The 18,781-nt window shown below is 39.8% G+C and overlaps 1 protein-coding gene and 1 long non-coding RNA gene across 4 annotated transcripts in view; both read left to right on the forward strand.

Annotated features, from left to right (window-relative positions):
- The window catches only part of LOC142160033 (uncharacterized), a 24,054-nt gene extending 9,107 nt beyond the window's left edge, over positions 1–14,947 (forward strand). Inside the window, exons 2-4 of one of the 3 annotated variants that reach the window (XR_012693011.1) lie at positions 13,150–13,232; positions 14,483–14,618; positions 14,750–14,947. This is a non-coding gene — a long non-coding RNA (uncharacterized LOC142160033). The remainder of the gene's footprint in view (positions 1–13,149; positions 13,233–14,482; positions 14,619–14,749) is intronic. The other 2 variants (XR_012693010.1, XR_012693009.1) reach the window with 2 other exon arrangements.
- Positions 14,948–14,957: 10 nt separating this feature from the next.
- Positions 14,958–18,539, forward strand: LOC142159933 (uncharacterized). Its single transcript, XM_075214824.1, has 4 exons — positions 14,958–15,144; positions 15,242–15,345; positions 15,481–15,589; positions 17,269–18,539. Exons 1-4 carry the CDS (start codon positions 15,060–15,062, stop codon positions 18,255–18,257), a joined length of 1,287 nt encoding a protein of 428 aa, XP_075070925.1. The 5' UTR covers positions 14,958–15,059; the 3' UTR covers positions 18,258–18,539.
- The last annotated feature ends 242 nt before the right edge of the window (positions 18,540–18,781 follow it).

Raw genomic sequence — 18,781 nt, forward strand, 5'->3', positions numbered from 1 at the left:
TCAGTTATACACAGCTACATCTCTGTGTATTATAGATACATTGTTACATGTAACCCTCTCCCACCTCCTCAGTTACACACAGCTACATCTCTGTATATTATAGATACATTGTTACATGTAACCCTCTCCAACCTCCTCAGTTACACACAGCTACATCTCTGTGTATTATAGATACATTGTTACATGTAACCCTCTCCAACCTCCTCAGTTACACACAGCTACATCCCTGTATTATAGATACATTGTTACATGTAACCCTCTCCAACCTCCTCAGTTACGCACAGCTATATCTCTGTGTATTATAGATACAATGTTACATGTAACCCTCTCCAATCTCCTCAGTTACACACAGCTACATCTCTGTGTATTATAGATACAATGTTACAAGTAACCCTCTCCAACCTCCTCAGTTACACACAGCTACATCTCTGTATTATAGATACATTGTTACATGTAACCCTCTCCAACCTCCTCAGTTACACACAGCTACATCTCTGTGTATTATAGATACATTGTTACATGTAACCCTCTCCAACCTCCTCAGTTACACACAGCTACATCTCTGTGTATTATAGCTATATTGTTACATGTAACCCTCTCCAACCTCCTCAGTTACACACAGCTACATCTCTGTGTATTATAGATACATTGTTACATGTAACCCTCTCCAGCCTCCTCAGTTATGCACAGCTACATCTCTGTGTATTATAGATACATTGTTACATGTAACCCTCTCCAACCTCCTCAGTTATACACAGCTACATCTCTGTGTATTATAGATACATTGTTACATGTAACCCTCTCCCACCTCCTCAGTTACACACAGCTACATCTCTGTGTATTATAGATACATTGTTACATGTAACCCTCTCCAACCTCCTCAGTTACACACAGCTACATCTCTGTATATTATAGATACATTGTTACATGTAACCCTCTCCAACCTCCTCAGTTATACACAGCTACATCTCTGTGTATTATAGATACATTGTTACATGTAACCCTCTCCCACCTCCTCAGTTACACACAGCTACATCTCTGTATATTATAGATACATTGTTACATGTAACCCTCTCCAACCTATTCAGTTACACACAGCTACATCTCTGTGTATTATAGATACATTGTTACATGTAACCCTCTCCAACCTCCTCAGTTACACACAGCTACATCTCTGTGTATTATAGATACATTGTTACATGTAACCCTCTCCCACCTCCTCAGTTACACACAGCTACATCTCTGTGTATTATAGATACATTGTTACATGTAACCCTCTCCAACCTCCTCAGTTACACACAGCTACATCTCTGTATATTATAGATACATTGTTACATGTAACCCTCTCCAACCTCCTCAGTTATACACAGCTACATCTCTGTGTATTATAGATACATTGTTACATGTAACCCTCTCCCACCTCCTCAGTTACACACAGCTACATCTCTGTATATTATAGATACATTGTTACATGTAACCCTCTCCAACCTATTCAGTTACACACAGCTACATCTCTGTGTATTATAGATACATTGTTACATGTAACCCTCTCCAACCTCCTCAGTTACACACAGCTACATCTCTGTGTATTATAGATACATTGTTACATGTAACCCTCTCCAACCTCCTCAGTTACACACAGGTACATCTCTGTGTATTATAGATACATTGTTACATGTAACCCTCTCCAACCTCCTCAGTTACACACAGCTACATCTGTGTATTATAGATATTGTTACAAGTAACCCTCTCCAGCCTCCTCAGTTATGCACAGCTACATCTCTGTATATTCTAGATATATTGTTACATGTAACCCTCTCCAACCTCCTCAGTTATACACAGCTACATCTCTGTGTATTATAGATACGTTGTTACATGTAACCCTCTCCCACCTCCTCAGTTACACACAGCTACATCTCTGTGTATTATAGATACATTGTTACATGTAACCCTCTCCAACCTCCTCAGTTACACACAGCTACATCTCTGTATTATAGATACATTGTTACATGTTTCCTCTCCAACCTCCTCAGTTACACACAGCTACATCTCTGTGTATTATAGATACATTGTTACATGTTTCCTCTCCAACCTCCTCAGTTACACACAGCTACATCTCTGTATTATAGATACATTGTTACATGTTTCCTCTCCAACCTCCTCAGTTACACACAACTACATTTCTGTGTATTATAGATACATTGTTACATGTAACCCTCTCCAACCTCCTCAGTTACACACAGCTTCATCTGTGTATTATAGATATTGTTACAAGTAACCCTCTCCAGCCCCCTCAGTTATGCACAGCTACATCTGTGTATTATATATACATTGTTACAAGTAACCCTCTCCAACCTCCTCAGTTACACACAGCTATATCTCTGTGTATTATAGATACATTGTTACATGTAACCCTCTCCAACCTCCTCAGTTACACACAGCTACATCTGTGTATTATAGATACATTGTTACATGTAACCCTCTCCAACCTCCTCAGTTACACACAGCTACATCTCTGTGTATTATAGATACATTGTTACATGTAACCCTCTCCAACCTCCTCAGTTACACATAGCTACATCTGTGTATTATAGATACATTGTTACATGTAACCCTCTCCAACCTCCTCAGTTACACACAGCTACATCTCTGTGTATTATACATTGTTACATGTAACCCTCTCCAACCTTCTCAGTTACACACAGCTACATCTCTGTGTATTGTAGATACATTGTTACATGTAACCCTCTCCAACCTCCTCAGTTACACACAGCTACATCTCTGTGTATTATAGATATTGTTACAAGTAACCCTCTCCAGCCTCCTCAGTTATGCACAGCTACATCTGTGTATTATATATACATTGTTACAAGTAACTCTCTCCAGCCTCCTCAGTTATACACAGCTACATCTCTGTATATTATAGATATATTGTTACATGTAACCCTCTCCAACCTCCTCAGTTATACACAGCTACATCTCTGTGTATTATAGATACGTTGTTACATGTAACCCTCTCCCACCTCCTCAGTTACACACAGCTACATCTCTGTGTATTATAGATACATTGTTACATGTTTCCTCTCCAACCTCCTCAGTTACACACAGCTACATCTCTGTGTATTATAGATACATTGTTACATGTAACTCTCTCCAACCTCCTCAGTTACACACAGCTACATCTCTGTGTATTATAGATACATTGTTACATGTAATCCTCTCCAACCTCCTCAGTTACACACAGCTACATCTGTGTATTATAGATATTGTTACAAGTAACCCTCTCCAGCCTCCTCAGTTATGCACAGCTACATCTGTGTATTATATATACATTGTTACAAGTAACCCTCTCCAACCTCCTCAGTTACACACAGCTATATCTCTGTGTATTATAGATACATTGTTACATGTAACCCTCTCCAACCTCCTCAGTTACACACAGCTACATCTGTCTATTATAGATACATTGTTACATGTAACCCTCTCCCACCCCCTCAGTTACACACAGCTACATCTCTGTGTTTTATAAATACATTGTTACATGTAACCCTCTCCAACCTCCTCAGTTACACACAGCTACATCTCTGTGTATTGTAGATACATTGTTACATGTAACCCTCTCCAACCTCCTCAGTTACACACAGCTACATCTCTGTGTATTATAGATATTGTTACAAGTAACCCTCTCCAGCCTCCTCAGTTATGCACAGCTACATCTGTGTATTATATATACATTGTTACAAGTAACTCTCTCCAGCCTCCTCAGTTATACACAGCTACATCTCTGTATATTATAGATATATTGTTACATGTAACCCTCTCCAACCTCCTCAGTTATACACAGCTACATCTCTGTGTATTATAGATACGTTGTTACATGTAACCCTCTCCCACCTCCTCAGTTACACACAGCTACATCTCTGTGTATTATAGATACATTGTTACATGTTTCCTCTCCAACCTCCTCAGTTACACACAGCTACATCTCTGTGTATTATAGATACATTGTTACATGTAACTCTCTCCAACCTCCTCAGTTACACACAACTACATTTCTGTGTATTATAGATACATTGTTACATGTAATCCTCTCCATCCTCCTCAGTTACACACAGCTACATCTGTGTATTATAGATATTGTTACAAGTAACCCTCTCCAGCCTCCTCAGTTATGCACAGCTACATCTGTGTATTATATATACATTGTTACAAGTAACCCTCTCCAACCTCCTCAGTTACACACAGCTATATCTCTGTGTATTATAGATACATTGTTACATGTAACCCTCTCCAACCTCCTCAGTTACACACAGCTACATCTGTGTATTATAGATACATTGTTACATGTAACCCTCTCCCACACCCTCAGTTACACACAGCTACATCTCTGTGTATTATAGATACGTTGTTACATGTAACCCTCTCCCACCTCCTCAGTTTCACACAGCTACATCTCTGTGTATTATAGATACATTGTTACATGTTTCCTCTCCAACCTCCTCAGTTACACACAGCTACATCTCTGTGTATTATAGATATTGTTACAAGTAACCCTCTCCAGCCTCCTCAGTTATGCACAGCTACATCTGTGTATTATATATACATTGTTACAAGTAACTCTCTCCAGCCTCCTCAGTTATACACAGCTACATCTCTGTATATTATAGATATATTGTTACATGTAACCCTCTCCAACCTCCTCAGTTATACACAGCTACATCTCTGTGTATTATAGATACGTTGTTACATGTAACCCTCTCCCACCTCCTCAGTTACACACAGCTACATCTCTGTGTATTATAGATACATTGTTACATGTTTCCTCTCCAACCTCCTCAGTTACACACAGCTACATCTCTGTGTATTATAGATACATTGTTACATGTAACTCTCTCCAACCTCCTCAGTTACACACAGCTACATCTCTGTGTATTATAGATACATTGTTACATGTAATCCTCTCCAACCTCCTCAGTTACACACAGCTACATCTGTGTATTTTAGATATTGTTACAAGTAACCCTCTCCAGCCTCCTCAGTTATGCACAGCTACATCTGTGTATTATATATATATTGTTACAAGTAACCCTCTCCAACCTCCTCAGTTACAAACAGCTACATCTCTGTGTATTATAGATACATTGTTACATGTAACCCTCTCCAACCTCCTCAGTTACACACAGCTACATCTGTGTATTATAGATACATTGTTACATGTAACCCTCTCCCACACCCTCAGTTACACACAGCTACATCTCTGTGTATTATAGATACGTTGTTACATGTAACCCTCTCCCACCTCCTCAGTTACACACAGCTACATCTCTGTGTATTATAGATACATTGTTACATGTTTCCTCTCCAACCTCCTCAGTTACACACAGCTACATCTCTGTGTATTATAGATATTGTTACAAGTAACCCTCTCCAGCCTCCTCAGTTATGCACAGCTACATCTGTGTATTATATATACATTGTTACAAGTAACTCTCTCCAGCCTCCTCAGTTATACACAGCTACATCTCTGTATATTATAGATATATTGTTACATGTAACCCTCTCCAACCTCCTCAGTTATACACAGCTACATCTCTGTGTATTATAGATACGTTGTTACATGTAACCCTCTCCCACACCCTCAGTTACACACAGCTACATCTCTGTGTATTATAAATACATTGTTACATGTAACCCTCTCCAACCTCCTCAGTTATACACAGCTACATCTCTGTATATTATAGATATATTGTTACATGTAACCCTCTCCAACCTCCTCAGTTATACACAGCTACATCTCTGTGTATTATAGATACGTTGTTACATGTAACCCTCTCCCACCTCCTCAGTTACACACAGCTACATCTCTGTGTATTATAGATACGTTGTTACATGTAACCCTCTCCCACCTCCTCAGTTACACACAGCTACATCTCTGTGTATTATAGATACATTGTTACATGTAACCCTCTCCAACCTCCTCAGTTACACACAACTACATTTCTGTGTATTATAGATACATTGTTACATGTAACCCTCTCCAACCTCCTCAGTTACACACAGCTACATCTGTGTATTATAGATATTGTTACAAGTAACCCTCTCTAACCTCCTCAGTTATGCACAGCTACATCTGTGTATTATATATACATTGTTACAAGTAACCCTCTCCAACCTCCTCAGTTACACACAGCTACATCTCTGTGTATTATAGATACATTGTTACATGTAACCCTCTCCAACCTCCTCAGTTACACACAGCTACATCTCTGTGTATTATAGATACATTGTTACATGTAACCCTCTCCAACCTCCTCAGTTACACACAGCTACATCTCTGTGTATTATAGATACATTGTTACATGTAACCCTCTCCAACCTCCTCAGTTACACACAGCTACATCTCTGTGTATTATAGATACATTGTTACATGTAACCCTCTCCCACCTCCTCAGTTACACACAGCTACATCTCTGTATATTATAGATATTGTTACATGTAACCCTCTCCAACCTCCTCAGTTACACACAGCTACATCTGTGTATTATAGATACATTGTTACATGTAACCCTCTCCCAACTCCTCAGTTACACACAGCTACATCTCTGTGTATTATAGATACATTGTTACATGTAACCCTCTCCCATCCCCTCAGTTACACACAGCTACATCTGTGTATTATAGATACATTGTTACAAGTAGCCCTCTACAAACAGCTTAATTTCAAGCAGGATTATAAAAGAGACACCACAATGGGCCCCACCAGACAGCAGCTGCCTGCCAGGCAGATAAGACCACCCTCCGCAGCACACCATTGGTTTACAGGGATCACTGACACTGTAGTCTCGCCCTGTGACGTCACAGCTCACGTTTCTCCTGTATTTGTGGAGCAATATATAGTATGATAAATTCTGCTTATCTGCAGGAAAATCCAGGGTGGGTTCATTATAATTCTTTTAATCTTATCTGCGTCCAGATTCTCAGCTTTCAAACATTTAAATGGAAAACATACACTGCTTTCCTAGTTGTTTTATGCGCAAAAGTCCCTTGGCTATCCTGTCTGCAAAAACATACAGTGTAATATTCCAATGACATGGGAACAACTTTTTCACACTTGCAGGAAAATATGGCCAGGTCTTGATAGGTTTACATGATCATAACCAGTGCTCGATGTGGGGTGGTATGTGCCGGCGTGAGTGTCATAGGATGCTCTAAACCCCAATCATGGCACTCCAAACTGACTCTGTTCTCGCAAAGCTGAAAGCCAATGAAGTTTCGATCTCTAGCTGACTTTCTGCACTATAAATTTGTCATCTCCATCTCCTCCTATAATTCTGACTTGTCCCTTGCAAAACAATCCTTAAGTCTCTAATTTCCTCCCAATCCAACCCAACAACTTTTTGCCACCTGCATCTCACTCCTCTCCCATCTTCCCTTTCCACCAATTACTTTGCATTGTTGTTCACCTCCAAAATAGAATCCATCAGATCAGAAATCTCTTCCTGCCCAGGCCACCAGGATTGAAGTCCAAGCTCTTCTCTCTCAACTTGTCGCCTCAATCTCCTCCCACTCCCCTGCCTCAACCTAGGCCACCTGTTCAACCTTTCCTTCTCCACCAGCAAATTAATTCAAACAACCACATCTCCCCTATGCTAAAAACAACTGTTTTGGGCCTACCTCACTATCAAACTCCCAATCTCTCTCTTCCCTTAAATCATCAAAATACTTGAGAGGCTTGTCTACACTCGCCTTTCCACCTTCTCTTCCTCCATGACAACTCCCTCCGTGACCCTCTCCAGTCTGTCTTTGTCCACAGAAACTAAAATCACTAATGATCTTCTCTCCACTAAATCGAAAGGTAATTTCTACACGCTTATCCTTCTTTGTATTCACACAACTGCCCTCTCTTGGTTCTCCTCTTATCTCTTCAATTGGTCCATCTCAACTTCCACCTTCTCTTCTCCCCCTTCCTCCTGTAGTCCACCAAGGCTCCATCCTCGACCCCCTGCTCTTTTCAATTTACACATCATCAATTGGCCAGCTAATTAGCTCCTTCAGTCTACAGTACCATCTCTAAGTTGATGATACACAGTTACCTGTCCTTCCCTGACTTCTTCCACCTCCATCCTCTTTCGAATTGCAAAGTGTTTCTCCACCATTTCCTCCTGGATGTCTCAACACTTTCTCAAGCAAAACATGTACAACATTAAAATGATTGTCCTCCACCCCTGTAGTGTGTCCACCACTCCCCACAGCTACCTTACAGGGCCGAATTAACCCGAGGTCTAACTGGGCTACAGCCCAGGGACCTCGGACATCCAGAGGGCCCTTGAAAGTGCTCAGCAGCAGTATTGATCGGTGCGGGGGCGCCTCCGGCCCGATCAATACTGCTGAGCCTGTCACTGTAGTCCTTCCCCGGCGCTCAGTAATCTCCTTACTGAGAAGATCTCATGAGTGAGACTGAGTCTCACTCTCACGAGATCTCCTCAGTAAGGAGCTTACAGCGCTGTGGAAGGACTACAGTGAAAGGAGAAGGAGGTAAGTGCTGGGGGGAGGGGCGGGTTGGCTCACAGGGGGGGGCCTCACGGGGGAATGGAGGCCCCCTTAGCCTAGGTGCCTCCATTCCCTTAATCCGGCACTGCTCCCTTACTGCTGACAACACCATAATTTCATCAGTTAAAGTCCGCTGCCTGGGTGTTACCCTTGACTCCTCTCTCTCCTTCACTCCCCACATCTACCTCCTCTCCTATCATCTCCATCTCAGGAATTATACCCTTCCTCAGTTGATGCTACCAATACAATTGTCCACATTCTTCCTCTCTCTTGTCTTGATTATTGCATTATTGCAGTCTTCTATCTGGTCTTCCCCTCATCTGCATCTCTGCTATGCAACCTATCCTGAACTCTGTAGTAAGGCTGATTTTTCTCTCTGTTTCTCCCATCTGTCAATCCCTCCAATTGCTCCCCTTACAGAATCCAATTCAAACTCATCACCCTCACCTACAATCTCCCCCCTACATTTACAACCTCATCTAGGATAACATTTCATATTTCTCTGGACAATTCTGGACCTCCTACATCAGAGATGATGATTCATGGAGAACAAAGCGAACCTTTGTGCCACTATCAGTGTTTGTTTAAACAATGTGGTGTGGGCTCTCTAGTGCCATTCGGACATATCACAAATCGTATGTAGCTGATCTGCATCCATTATGCAAATGCACAAATTTAGCTCCAGGATGAGTTCGTGAACTAGCACAATATATCTTGCTCCCAGTGGATTGACTACCTCTGCTTTGATAATACCTGATTGCAAGTTTTCTATTTTCACAGAAACTTATTATCTGTCAATTTTTAAGTCCCGTACCCAATTATTCAAACATGTTCAGGTTCTCAAACCGTATATCATGTGCAGGCCAGCACCCTGTGATTTATTAAATATACTGGTGTTTTATACACTATAGGATCATCTGAAGTGGGTCTGGCTAGGGCTGTTTCCTTCTTCATCTTTAGGTGGTTGCTGTTTCATTTGTCTGACCAGTTATTGCATCACTAGATATATGCCTATATATCGCCTTCTGTTATCAAGGAAAAAATGTCACGCGTAATGCTGAATGCAGTGTGAGATGGAAGATTGGTAGTATCCACATGTGATAGTTGCTTTCTGAATACTGTGGGCAGCACAGTGGCCTAGTGGTTAGCACTTCTGCCTCACAGCACTGGGGTCATGAGTTTAATTCCCGACCATGGCCTTATCTGTGTGGAGTGTGTATGTTCTCCCTGTGTTTGCGTGGGTTTCCTCCGGATGCTCTGGTTTCCTCCCACACTCCAAAAACATACTGGTAGGTTAATTGGCTGCTATCAAAATTGACCCTAGTCTATCTCTCTCTCTCTGTCTGTCTGTCTCCCTCTTTGTCTGTCTGTCTGTAAGCTCCAATGGGGCAGGGACTGATGTGAGTGAGTTCTCTGTACAGCGCTGCAGAATTAGTGGCGCTATATAAATAAATGATGATACTTATGATGATGATACTGTGTGAGATGGAAGGATGGTAATGGCCACATCCAGTGATTGCTTTCTGAATGCAGTGTGAGATGGAAGGTATGCAATTGGAGCATGTAAGAGATAGCAGTACCAGAGTCCAGGTATAAGTTCTGTATGGTGGCGATGGGTTGTAAATTGTGGGTATGAGGTTGCTGTAATGCATCAAGCTGGTTTAGGTGGGCATGGGGCCATAGAATATGTTGAACTGATAGATAATACATATGAATAACATCCACACTTTAGGGGCTAACTCCTTACTCTGGTGTAGCAGTTAGGAGTGGGGCCCTTCTCTGGAAAACGAAAATTATAGCAACAGATTTGTCACAAGGATGTATGGGTCACTCTAAAATACGTTACATAATAAGCAACACAAGTTATATGTGACTATATTGTAACTTCAACTGTAAATGGTGTATGAAAAAATGAATCGTAGCATCTGTGAATATCACAAAGTTTCTGGTGTTGGGGGTTCAGTCAAGAGGTGTGTGCAATGTGCAGGCTGTTCCTCCAACACTGGGGGCTGTCCTCTCCAACTACTGTGACTGGCACACATATATGTGGATTAAACCAATGCTTTTTCAATTTTTTCTGCTTTTTGTGTTTTATTCCACCGCAAACTAAAGAAATGCATTGTGGATCCCAAATACAGTTCTTAGTTTTCACAATTTTCTGGAAGGAATGTTGCATTAATAAAATAAATCTGCAAGAGAGCTGTTCTTTTTGACCACAAGTGTAGATACGTATTTAAAGTAAATATTATACTAACCTTCAAGTATTATATTGGTTCTGGTGGGTTTATTAGGCTCTCAGTGCCATTCACTCATTGCTGGCATTACCCCCATTATATACCCGTAATGAGCAATATAATATCAATAGTGTCCCCATTTTATACCTGCAAAGCCCAATATGATGTCGGCAGTGTCCCCATTTTATACCTGCAAAGCCCAATATGATGTCAGCAGTGTCCCCATTTTATACCTGCAAAGCCCAATATGATGTCAGCAGTGTCCCCATTTTATACCTGCAAAGCCCAATATAATGTCGGCAGTGTCCCCATTTTATACCTGCAAAGCCCAATATGATGTCAGCAGTGTCCCCATTTTATACCTGCAAAGCCCAATATAATGTCTGCAGTGTCCCCATTCACTGGTGCAATCAATGGCATATAATGCAAAGCCCCATATACCACATACGCCTGGCCCCTCATAGACACAGCTCTGTACTGGAGGCTGCCGCAGGTGATCACACCAGTAATATATTACAACATGATCGTCCTCTTCCCTTTCACCCCAATGATCACTTACACATTATGGCGGCCATTTTGTTGAAGTCGAGACATAACGGAGAATCATTTTTTTTTTCTTTAATGGCGCCCTGGGAGAAAAGAAACGTTACACACCTATAGAGAGTATGAAGAAGCGTCCGGTAACGGGATTGTGAACGTTTCTGTGGTTTCTAAAGCATTTTCGATAAAGAATGCATCTCCACGGAGGCTTCAACAAAATGGCCGGCGGTGTGATTGCTCCCTACACGTATAACTGCTACGTTAAATGTGGGATTTCTGTTAAATATAAACTACATCACCTTTCATTCTCTGTAGTCTCCTGAGAGAGGAGAGCCTGTCTGTGAGAGGTCAGTGACATGAAAGTAATATATATATATAGATATACTGTGTATACTATATAGTCACTATGCAATGTGTAATATATAGATATAGTCACTATATACAGTCACTATCTGTATGTATGTATATCTCTTTATCACGTGTAGGTTTAGTCGCTGTCATTCATTATATGATATCTAGATACAGTCACTGTCATTCAGTATATAATATATGTAGACACTGTCGTTCTGTATATATAGTCTATAATATATCAATATAATCAGTCATATAGTATGTAATTTATAGATATAGCGCCTCACGTAAAGCCAGATGTCTGAAACGGAAGCGTAAAATGCACTTATCCGCACTGTACATGTGCAGTAAATAGTTTAGACTGTATGCCGCATATTTTATTGTGTGAATGTTTGAACACTGCCCTAGTCTAAGCTGTGCACGATACTTCCATCCAGTGTGTTTCTAGTCACTTCCATTATTCATTTCAATTCAGATTTACATTTCAGTCCTCATTTTATATTCTAACAACCAACAACAAAATAGAGGTGCTCAGCTTAATTCTACTGTAGATTACAAAATAGAAAACTCATAACAATAAATGAGAGGACTAATTTATTATATCAAATACATAAAAATTCCGATCTATCTAATATCGTTCTTACCTGCAGGTGGTAAGACTATATCTACGATACCCCATGTACGGCGTTTACTCTGCTAGATTGGGATATTGAATTGCATTTCAGGATCCGTAATTAGCCCATGTTCTCTGAGCACCATAACCCTTACTATCCTTGAATATAGGATATATTTAGCTTCATGTTTGTAACAATTGCAGTTTAGTGAACTTTACAATCTTTTAGGGGCAGATTCAATTGTTACTACGGTAAAAAGTAACGCTGAGTTTTGCTTGCACCTCTATTGGGCGCGAGTAAAAATCAGCGTTACTTCTGTCAAAAAATGTTTGCAAAAGGTGTCTCACAGCGAGGTTCCGGAGGTACCAGGTTATGGATATTTAGGGGATTGAATCTGCCACTTAGTGTATTTTCTATTTATCAATTTAGATCATACTTGCCAACTTTTGTAGTACCCCCTCCCCCAGGGAGTTCCCGACAGGGCCAAAATTACACAATTCCCTGAGAATTGCGTAATTGCGGCTCTAATTCTGCCCACTTCACTAGGAAGTGGGCAGATGCGGGAGGATGTCCTACTCTCCTGGGAGTCAAGGAGACCTACCCGGAATTAGTAAGTCTCCCGGACAGTCCGGGAGAGTTGGCAAGTATGATTTAGATAGATCGTCATTTGTTCCTGGTTGAAAACTGTGGGTTTGGGGTAGAAAGGATTAATAACACAGGTTGTCTAACAGGTATATAGTTTATTTGATGTAAAGATTTAATTTCAAAGAGTTAATATAATACAAATAGTACAAAGAGTAAATAAAAGAAATACCTAACTGCTGAACAGATTGTCCCAGTAGAAATATGATTAATCACAGATTATTCTAGGACCCTGTATTTCTCCGTGCAGCTGAAGGCACGTAAACTCGAAAGCTAGGAAAACAAGCTGGAAACAACACAGGTACTTGGCATCCCTTGAGTGATCCAAGCTGAGGCAAGCTTATGTTGCAGTTACCTTGCTCTTATAGACTAGGACCCTAAAATCATTTGCATATAATGTATAACCATAATTTCAGACTTCCTATTGGTTTACTTCTGATAAGAGGCTTGAGCATGTGCAGTAGGCCCAAAGACAACTCCCTGAGAAAATATGTGAATAACTTTCTAGAAAGGCCTTGATTATATAAGCATTGCGAAATCACTTGGTTACATAAGCCTTAAATTAATACATGAAAGTATAAACAACAAAATGGGATGACGGTCCCATGTATGCTCGTCGAAAGGCTTGATTTATTAAAGTGGGGAGGGCGTCCTCAAAGAGAATGGATGGTTGCGGCTTTCCCTCATATATCAGGGGGCCCATGGGTCATCGAATTTATGTTGTTTGTCGTGCAGGTATTATGTGATACTGTCCATGCTTGTGATGTGCCAATTAGGATTCTTAAGACCCATAATAGGAGTAGGATCAGGGTTTTCCCGTTTTTAGCAATTGGTGGATTAGCAACGGCTCATTTATTGATTTTGCTTTAATTTTATTTTTAACTTTTATAAGTTTTACATTTTGTAATCTACGTTAGAATTAAGCTGAGCGCCTCTATTTTGTTGTTGGTTTTTAGAATTATTATATAGGTGGCTGCAGAGCCTCTAAGAGGGAGCCACTTATCATCATCATCACCATTTATTTATATAGCGCCACTAATTCCGCAGCGCTGTACAGAGAACTCACTCACGTCAGTCCCTGCCCCATTGGGGCTTACAGTCTAAATTCCTTAACATACACACACACAGAATAGGGTAAATTTGATAGCAGTCAATTAACCTACCAGTATGTTTTTGGAGTGGGAGGAAACCGGAGCACCCGGAGGAAACCCAGGCAAACACGGGGAGAACATACAAACTCCACACAGATAAGTCCATGGTCGGGAATTTAACTCATGACCCCAGTGCTGTGAGGCAGAAGTGCTAACCACTAGGCCACCGTGCTGCCCACTTATTTATCATTATAATCATAAGAACCCCTATTTTAAAGTATTTTTGTCTATACTTAGTGTAATTACATAAATATTCTGTCAGATTTTAATATTACATTTTATATTCGCAGTGTTGGCCTGAGTCGTAATTGCTAGTAAACCTTATTTACCACTGATAATGATGTTGCCCTATTAAAGTTTTACATAGTTTAGAGGGTTTTTTTTATTTCTACCTACAAAGGTCGCCACGAGGTCAACCACTCCCACCAGGACCAAAGCCCATTCACAGAGTCCCCAGGATGGACAATGACAGGAGTCATATAACTGAGAAGATGTTAAATCTCACCATGGAACTAATCTACCTGCTGACTGGAGAGGTGAGAGTTTCTGGGAGTGTCGCAGTGACATCAATCTTATCTCTATTAATAAAAGAAGGATCTGACTAGAGTAGTGAGGGATTCTGGAGATGTCTCTAGTGATATTTGTCGATGTCTCTCCCAATACACAGGATTACACCGTAGTGAAGAAGAGATCTGATGAGTTTATGAAACCCAGCAGCTGTCCCCATGTGTCAGGAGGATTGAACAGGACCCAGAGCCCCATCACGGTGCCTCCACCTCACTCACTGATACATGAGAGAAACAATGACCAGAGGATTCTAGAACTCACCAACAAGATCATTCAGCTGCTGACTGGAGAGGTGACTACTAGGAATGGGACATTATACAGTAACACCAGCGGATGTGTCTGGGTGATGACTGTATCATTGTGTGTGTCAGGTTCCTATAAGGTGTGAGGATGTCACTGTCTATTTCTCCATGGAGGAGTGGGAGTATTTAGAAGGACACAGGGGTCTGTACAAGGACGTGATGATGGAGAATCACCAGCCCCTCACATCACTGGGTAAGAGGAGACCTTCGTTTATTGTAAAGGAGAGAGCAGTTTTGTGGGCCACCTAGATACACATCATCTGATAATTACACGTAAACAATGTATTCAGTCACAGGTGGATCCAGTTACAGAAATACCCCAGAGAGATGTCCTCATCCTCATTATTCACAGGATCATACAAAGGAAAATCACAATATCCCAGAGGATTATCAGGTAGATGGAATTGAGACTTTATCCAATACCAAAATATGAAAGTGACCCAATATTATATAATAGGTAGAGAAAATGTGTGGGTCTTAAACACTGATATTTTTAATTTCAATTTATTGACTCTCACGGGCTATTTAGGGTGAAGATCTGATTGTTATTAAAGTAGAAGATATAAAGGAAGAAGAGACGTACGTGAGGGGGGATCTTCAGTGTAAGGAAGAGGAAATCCCTACAGATATCAGCACAGGTGAGTAATACACATTAATAGCCAAATTGGCAAAATGGTTTTAATAGTGATTTTGTTTACATTGTTCTTTGTTTCTTAGTTAACAGTTTGCTAATAATCCATGCTAGATTACATTTCTTTGAATTTCTGGTAATTACCTATAAAATAATGAGTACATACTGCCTTTTTAATAGATTTCAGATTAGTAATGTTGGCACACAGCTGTGTATATAATGGATTTTAAATAGTGGATACTGGAATCAGGAAGTTCCTCTACATGATCTATCCTTACACCATATATATTTATCTTTTTTAATTAGACAAAGTGTAAGAGAAAAGTTTATGTTTATACTTATTAAGGGAGCTACTGTATTGTTTTTTACTTTTATTAATACGTTTTAAAAATAAAGTATATAAGACAGAGAACTTGGTGAGATTTGTGTTGCTAAAGTTTAAGAAGCAGCTTATAATATTTCTGTAATAAAAACCTGTTCACTTCATCACACCTGGACAGTGTCCATCTAGAAGCCTAAGAAAAATGGTTGTTACTAGCAACACAGTGAAGATCACAGTGGCCAATCTGACAAACTAGAACGAACAGTTCTTAGGAAGGAATTAAATATTCTGGTTTCTCCCACAAGAACTATATCTAACCTGAACGCCCTGGGGCAAGCCCTACACAGTTGAGATGCTGGTGCTGAGCAGTTGTTTGACCATAGTTGGATCAGAAAAGCCTAACAGAGGAGGTATATCTGAAGGAACTCCTACTGTTTCAAGCCCTCTTTTCTTACCTATACCTTTGTTTTTCAGCTTGGCCTTACCAACATTCAGTGATCCAATATAGTGTATTATGTCAACATGAGCATGTACTGCACACAGATAAGCCTACAGCCCAGCCACATCTGCACCTGTTATCAGATAGTGAAATAATTATCCTCTGCAGCCTTTCTGAATGATTGTGAACTATCCATGTCATTATAGCAGCTTGCTAGAATATTTGGAGGCAAGGTCTATGTACATGTTGCTAAAGAAAAGCATTCCTACTACCTCAATAGTAGGCTACAGCAAAGGATCATAATAAAAGATTAACAGCATAGAAAAGGTTATTTTATATCACCAGAATAAATAATAAGGAGCTAAAAGTCCCCCCAAAGAGCATGCTGCTTCAAAGTCCCAAACACAGAACAATTATTGCCCACATTGGGAAGTAAGCACGATGTAACTTTGTGTTGGAGAAAGCACTGAAAATCCCACGGATGATTCCAATGGAATACTGCAATCATAAGTTTGGTTCTTACTGCTGGTCACCAATGTTAAATGACCTTGTAACTAAAGCCCATAGAAAGAATTGTTTTAGCCTAAATAAGCTCTTTGGAACCAGAATATCTGTTCACAGCGGGTGACAATAGTGAGAGTGACCATTGTTTCATCCTTTTGATATAGTTCAAAATTATATTACCTCTCTTGGTTTCTCTGATCATATTGTTGCTCATTAACTGATTCTAATTAATCCGTTATTAAAGGCAGAGTTTCAATACCATGTGGTCTGTTTGCGCTGTTGCTCTGTTAAAAACAATATGGTGATATGTGCTGTAGAAATGTTATAATATATTTTCTAGTCGTTCCATTGGATGTTTAAAAGTGGATTTTAAAGTGCCTTTAACAGTAATGGAATATATACATTTTTCTATTTCCACCAGATGTTCACAGAGGCTGGATTCCCTTGGAAGGACATCCTAGTTTATCTTCAGATTGTAAACTAGATGATAACAACAATACAGCAGATTCTCCAAGGGATATTACAATTACCCCAAATATACCTCGAGATCTTCACAGTGGTGACATATCTTATCCCTCTAAATATGAGGACTGTTTTCCTGATAACTCAGATATTGTTAAACATAGCACAGTTCACATAGGTGATAAAATATATGCATGTTCTGAATGTGGGAAATGTTTTGCACGTAAGTCAGGACTTGTAAAACATAAGATAATTCACACAGGAGAGAAGCCATTTTCATGTTCTCAGTGCGGAAAATGTTTTACATTGAAAAAATATCTTGTTGAACATCAAATAGTTCACACTAATGAAAAGCCATTTTCATGTTCTAAGTGTGGGAAATGTTTTAAAAAGAAATCAATTCTTGTTAAGCATGAGAGAACTCACACAGGTGAAAACCCACTTAAATGTTCAGAATGTGGGAAATGTTTTTTACAGAAATCTGATCTTGTTAAACATCAGAGGATTCACACTGGTGAGAAGCCGTTTCCATGTTTTGAATGTGGGAAATCTTTTACACAGAAACCACATCTTGTTAAACATCAAAGAATTCACACAGGTGAAAAGCCATTTAAATGTTCTGAATGTGGGAAGGGTTTTACAGATAAATCAATTCTTGTTAATCATTGGAGAATACACACAGGTGGGAAGCCATTTTCATGTTCTGAATGTGGGAAATATTTTACTCAGAAATTAGCTCTTGTTCATCATCGGAGAATTCATAGGGATGAAAAACCATTTTCGTGTTCAGTATGCGGGAAATGTTTTACTCAGAAAACAAATCTTTTTAAACATGAGAGAATTCACACAGGTGAGAAGCCATTTTCGTGTTCCGAGTGTGGGAAATGTTTTACTCAGAAATCGCATCTTTTTAATCACCAGAGAATTCACTTAAATTTTCACAGGTGAAAAGCTGTTGTTGTTTATTATAATTGTAAAGTTTTTTTTGTTTTTTTTTTATCAAGTGAACACATCTCATTCAATGTATAGTATTTCTCCAGCCATAACCAATGGCAGCATTGGTCCCTTTCTAGTTCATTTTTCTGAAATAAAGATTTGTCTCCCTGTGTGTTATTGTGCTAGTTGTATTGATCTATTTTGTTGGTTTCCACCCAATACAGTTCTGTTTTTGGTCACTATCTTTCCGCATGTGACATATTATAAGATATTAAAAGCTATTGGTGAACATTCCTTTGATTATGTGGTTTAAATTCAATGTATATATTACTGGACTACTCTACTAACTAATGTCATTATATAGGTCCTGTGTTCATGGTCTTTATTCCTTTTAATACGGGTCTGTTTTTTTTCTCAAGAGAATGGCACTTTTTTGTGTTTTGAGTGCCTGGTTCTGCTAGGTTATTCAGCCTTAATGCTGGAACAGGCTGGAGCTGTGTGACTTTCTGACAGGTGGACCTAACTCTGTACAGGAA

Source organism: Mixophyes fleayi, chromosome 6 (assembly GCF_038048845.1).
Source record: "Mixophyes fleayi isolate aMixFle1 chromosome 6, aMixFle1.hap1, whole genome shotgun sequence".
Classification (NCBI taxonomy): domain Eukaryota; kingdom Metazoa; phylum Chordata; class Amphibia; order Anura; family Limnodynastidae; genus Mixophyes; species Mixophyes fleayi.

What these genes read in the sequence shown, in the direction of transcription:
- LOC142159933 (XM_075214824.1), top strand. Translation starts at nt 15,060, where the DNA reads ATGGAGGAGTGGGAGTATTTAGAAGGACACAGGGGTCTGTACAAGGAC. An exon ending in CCAGCCCCTCACATCACTGG is followed by an intron (nt 15,145 to 15,241) that starts GTAAGAGGAGAC and finishes CAATGTATTCAG; the next exon opens with TCACAGGTGGATCCAGTTAC. An exon ending in CCCTACAGATATCAGCACAG is followed by an intron (nt 15,590 to 17,268) that starts GTGAGTAATACA and finishes TATTTCCACCAG; the next exon opens with ATGTTCACAGAGGCTGGATT.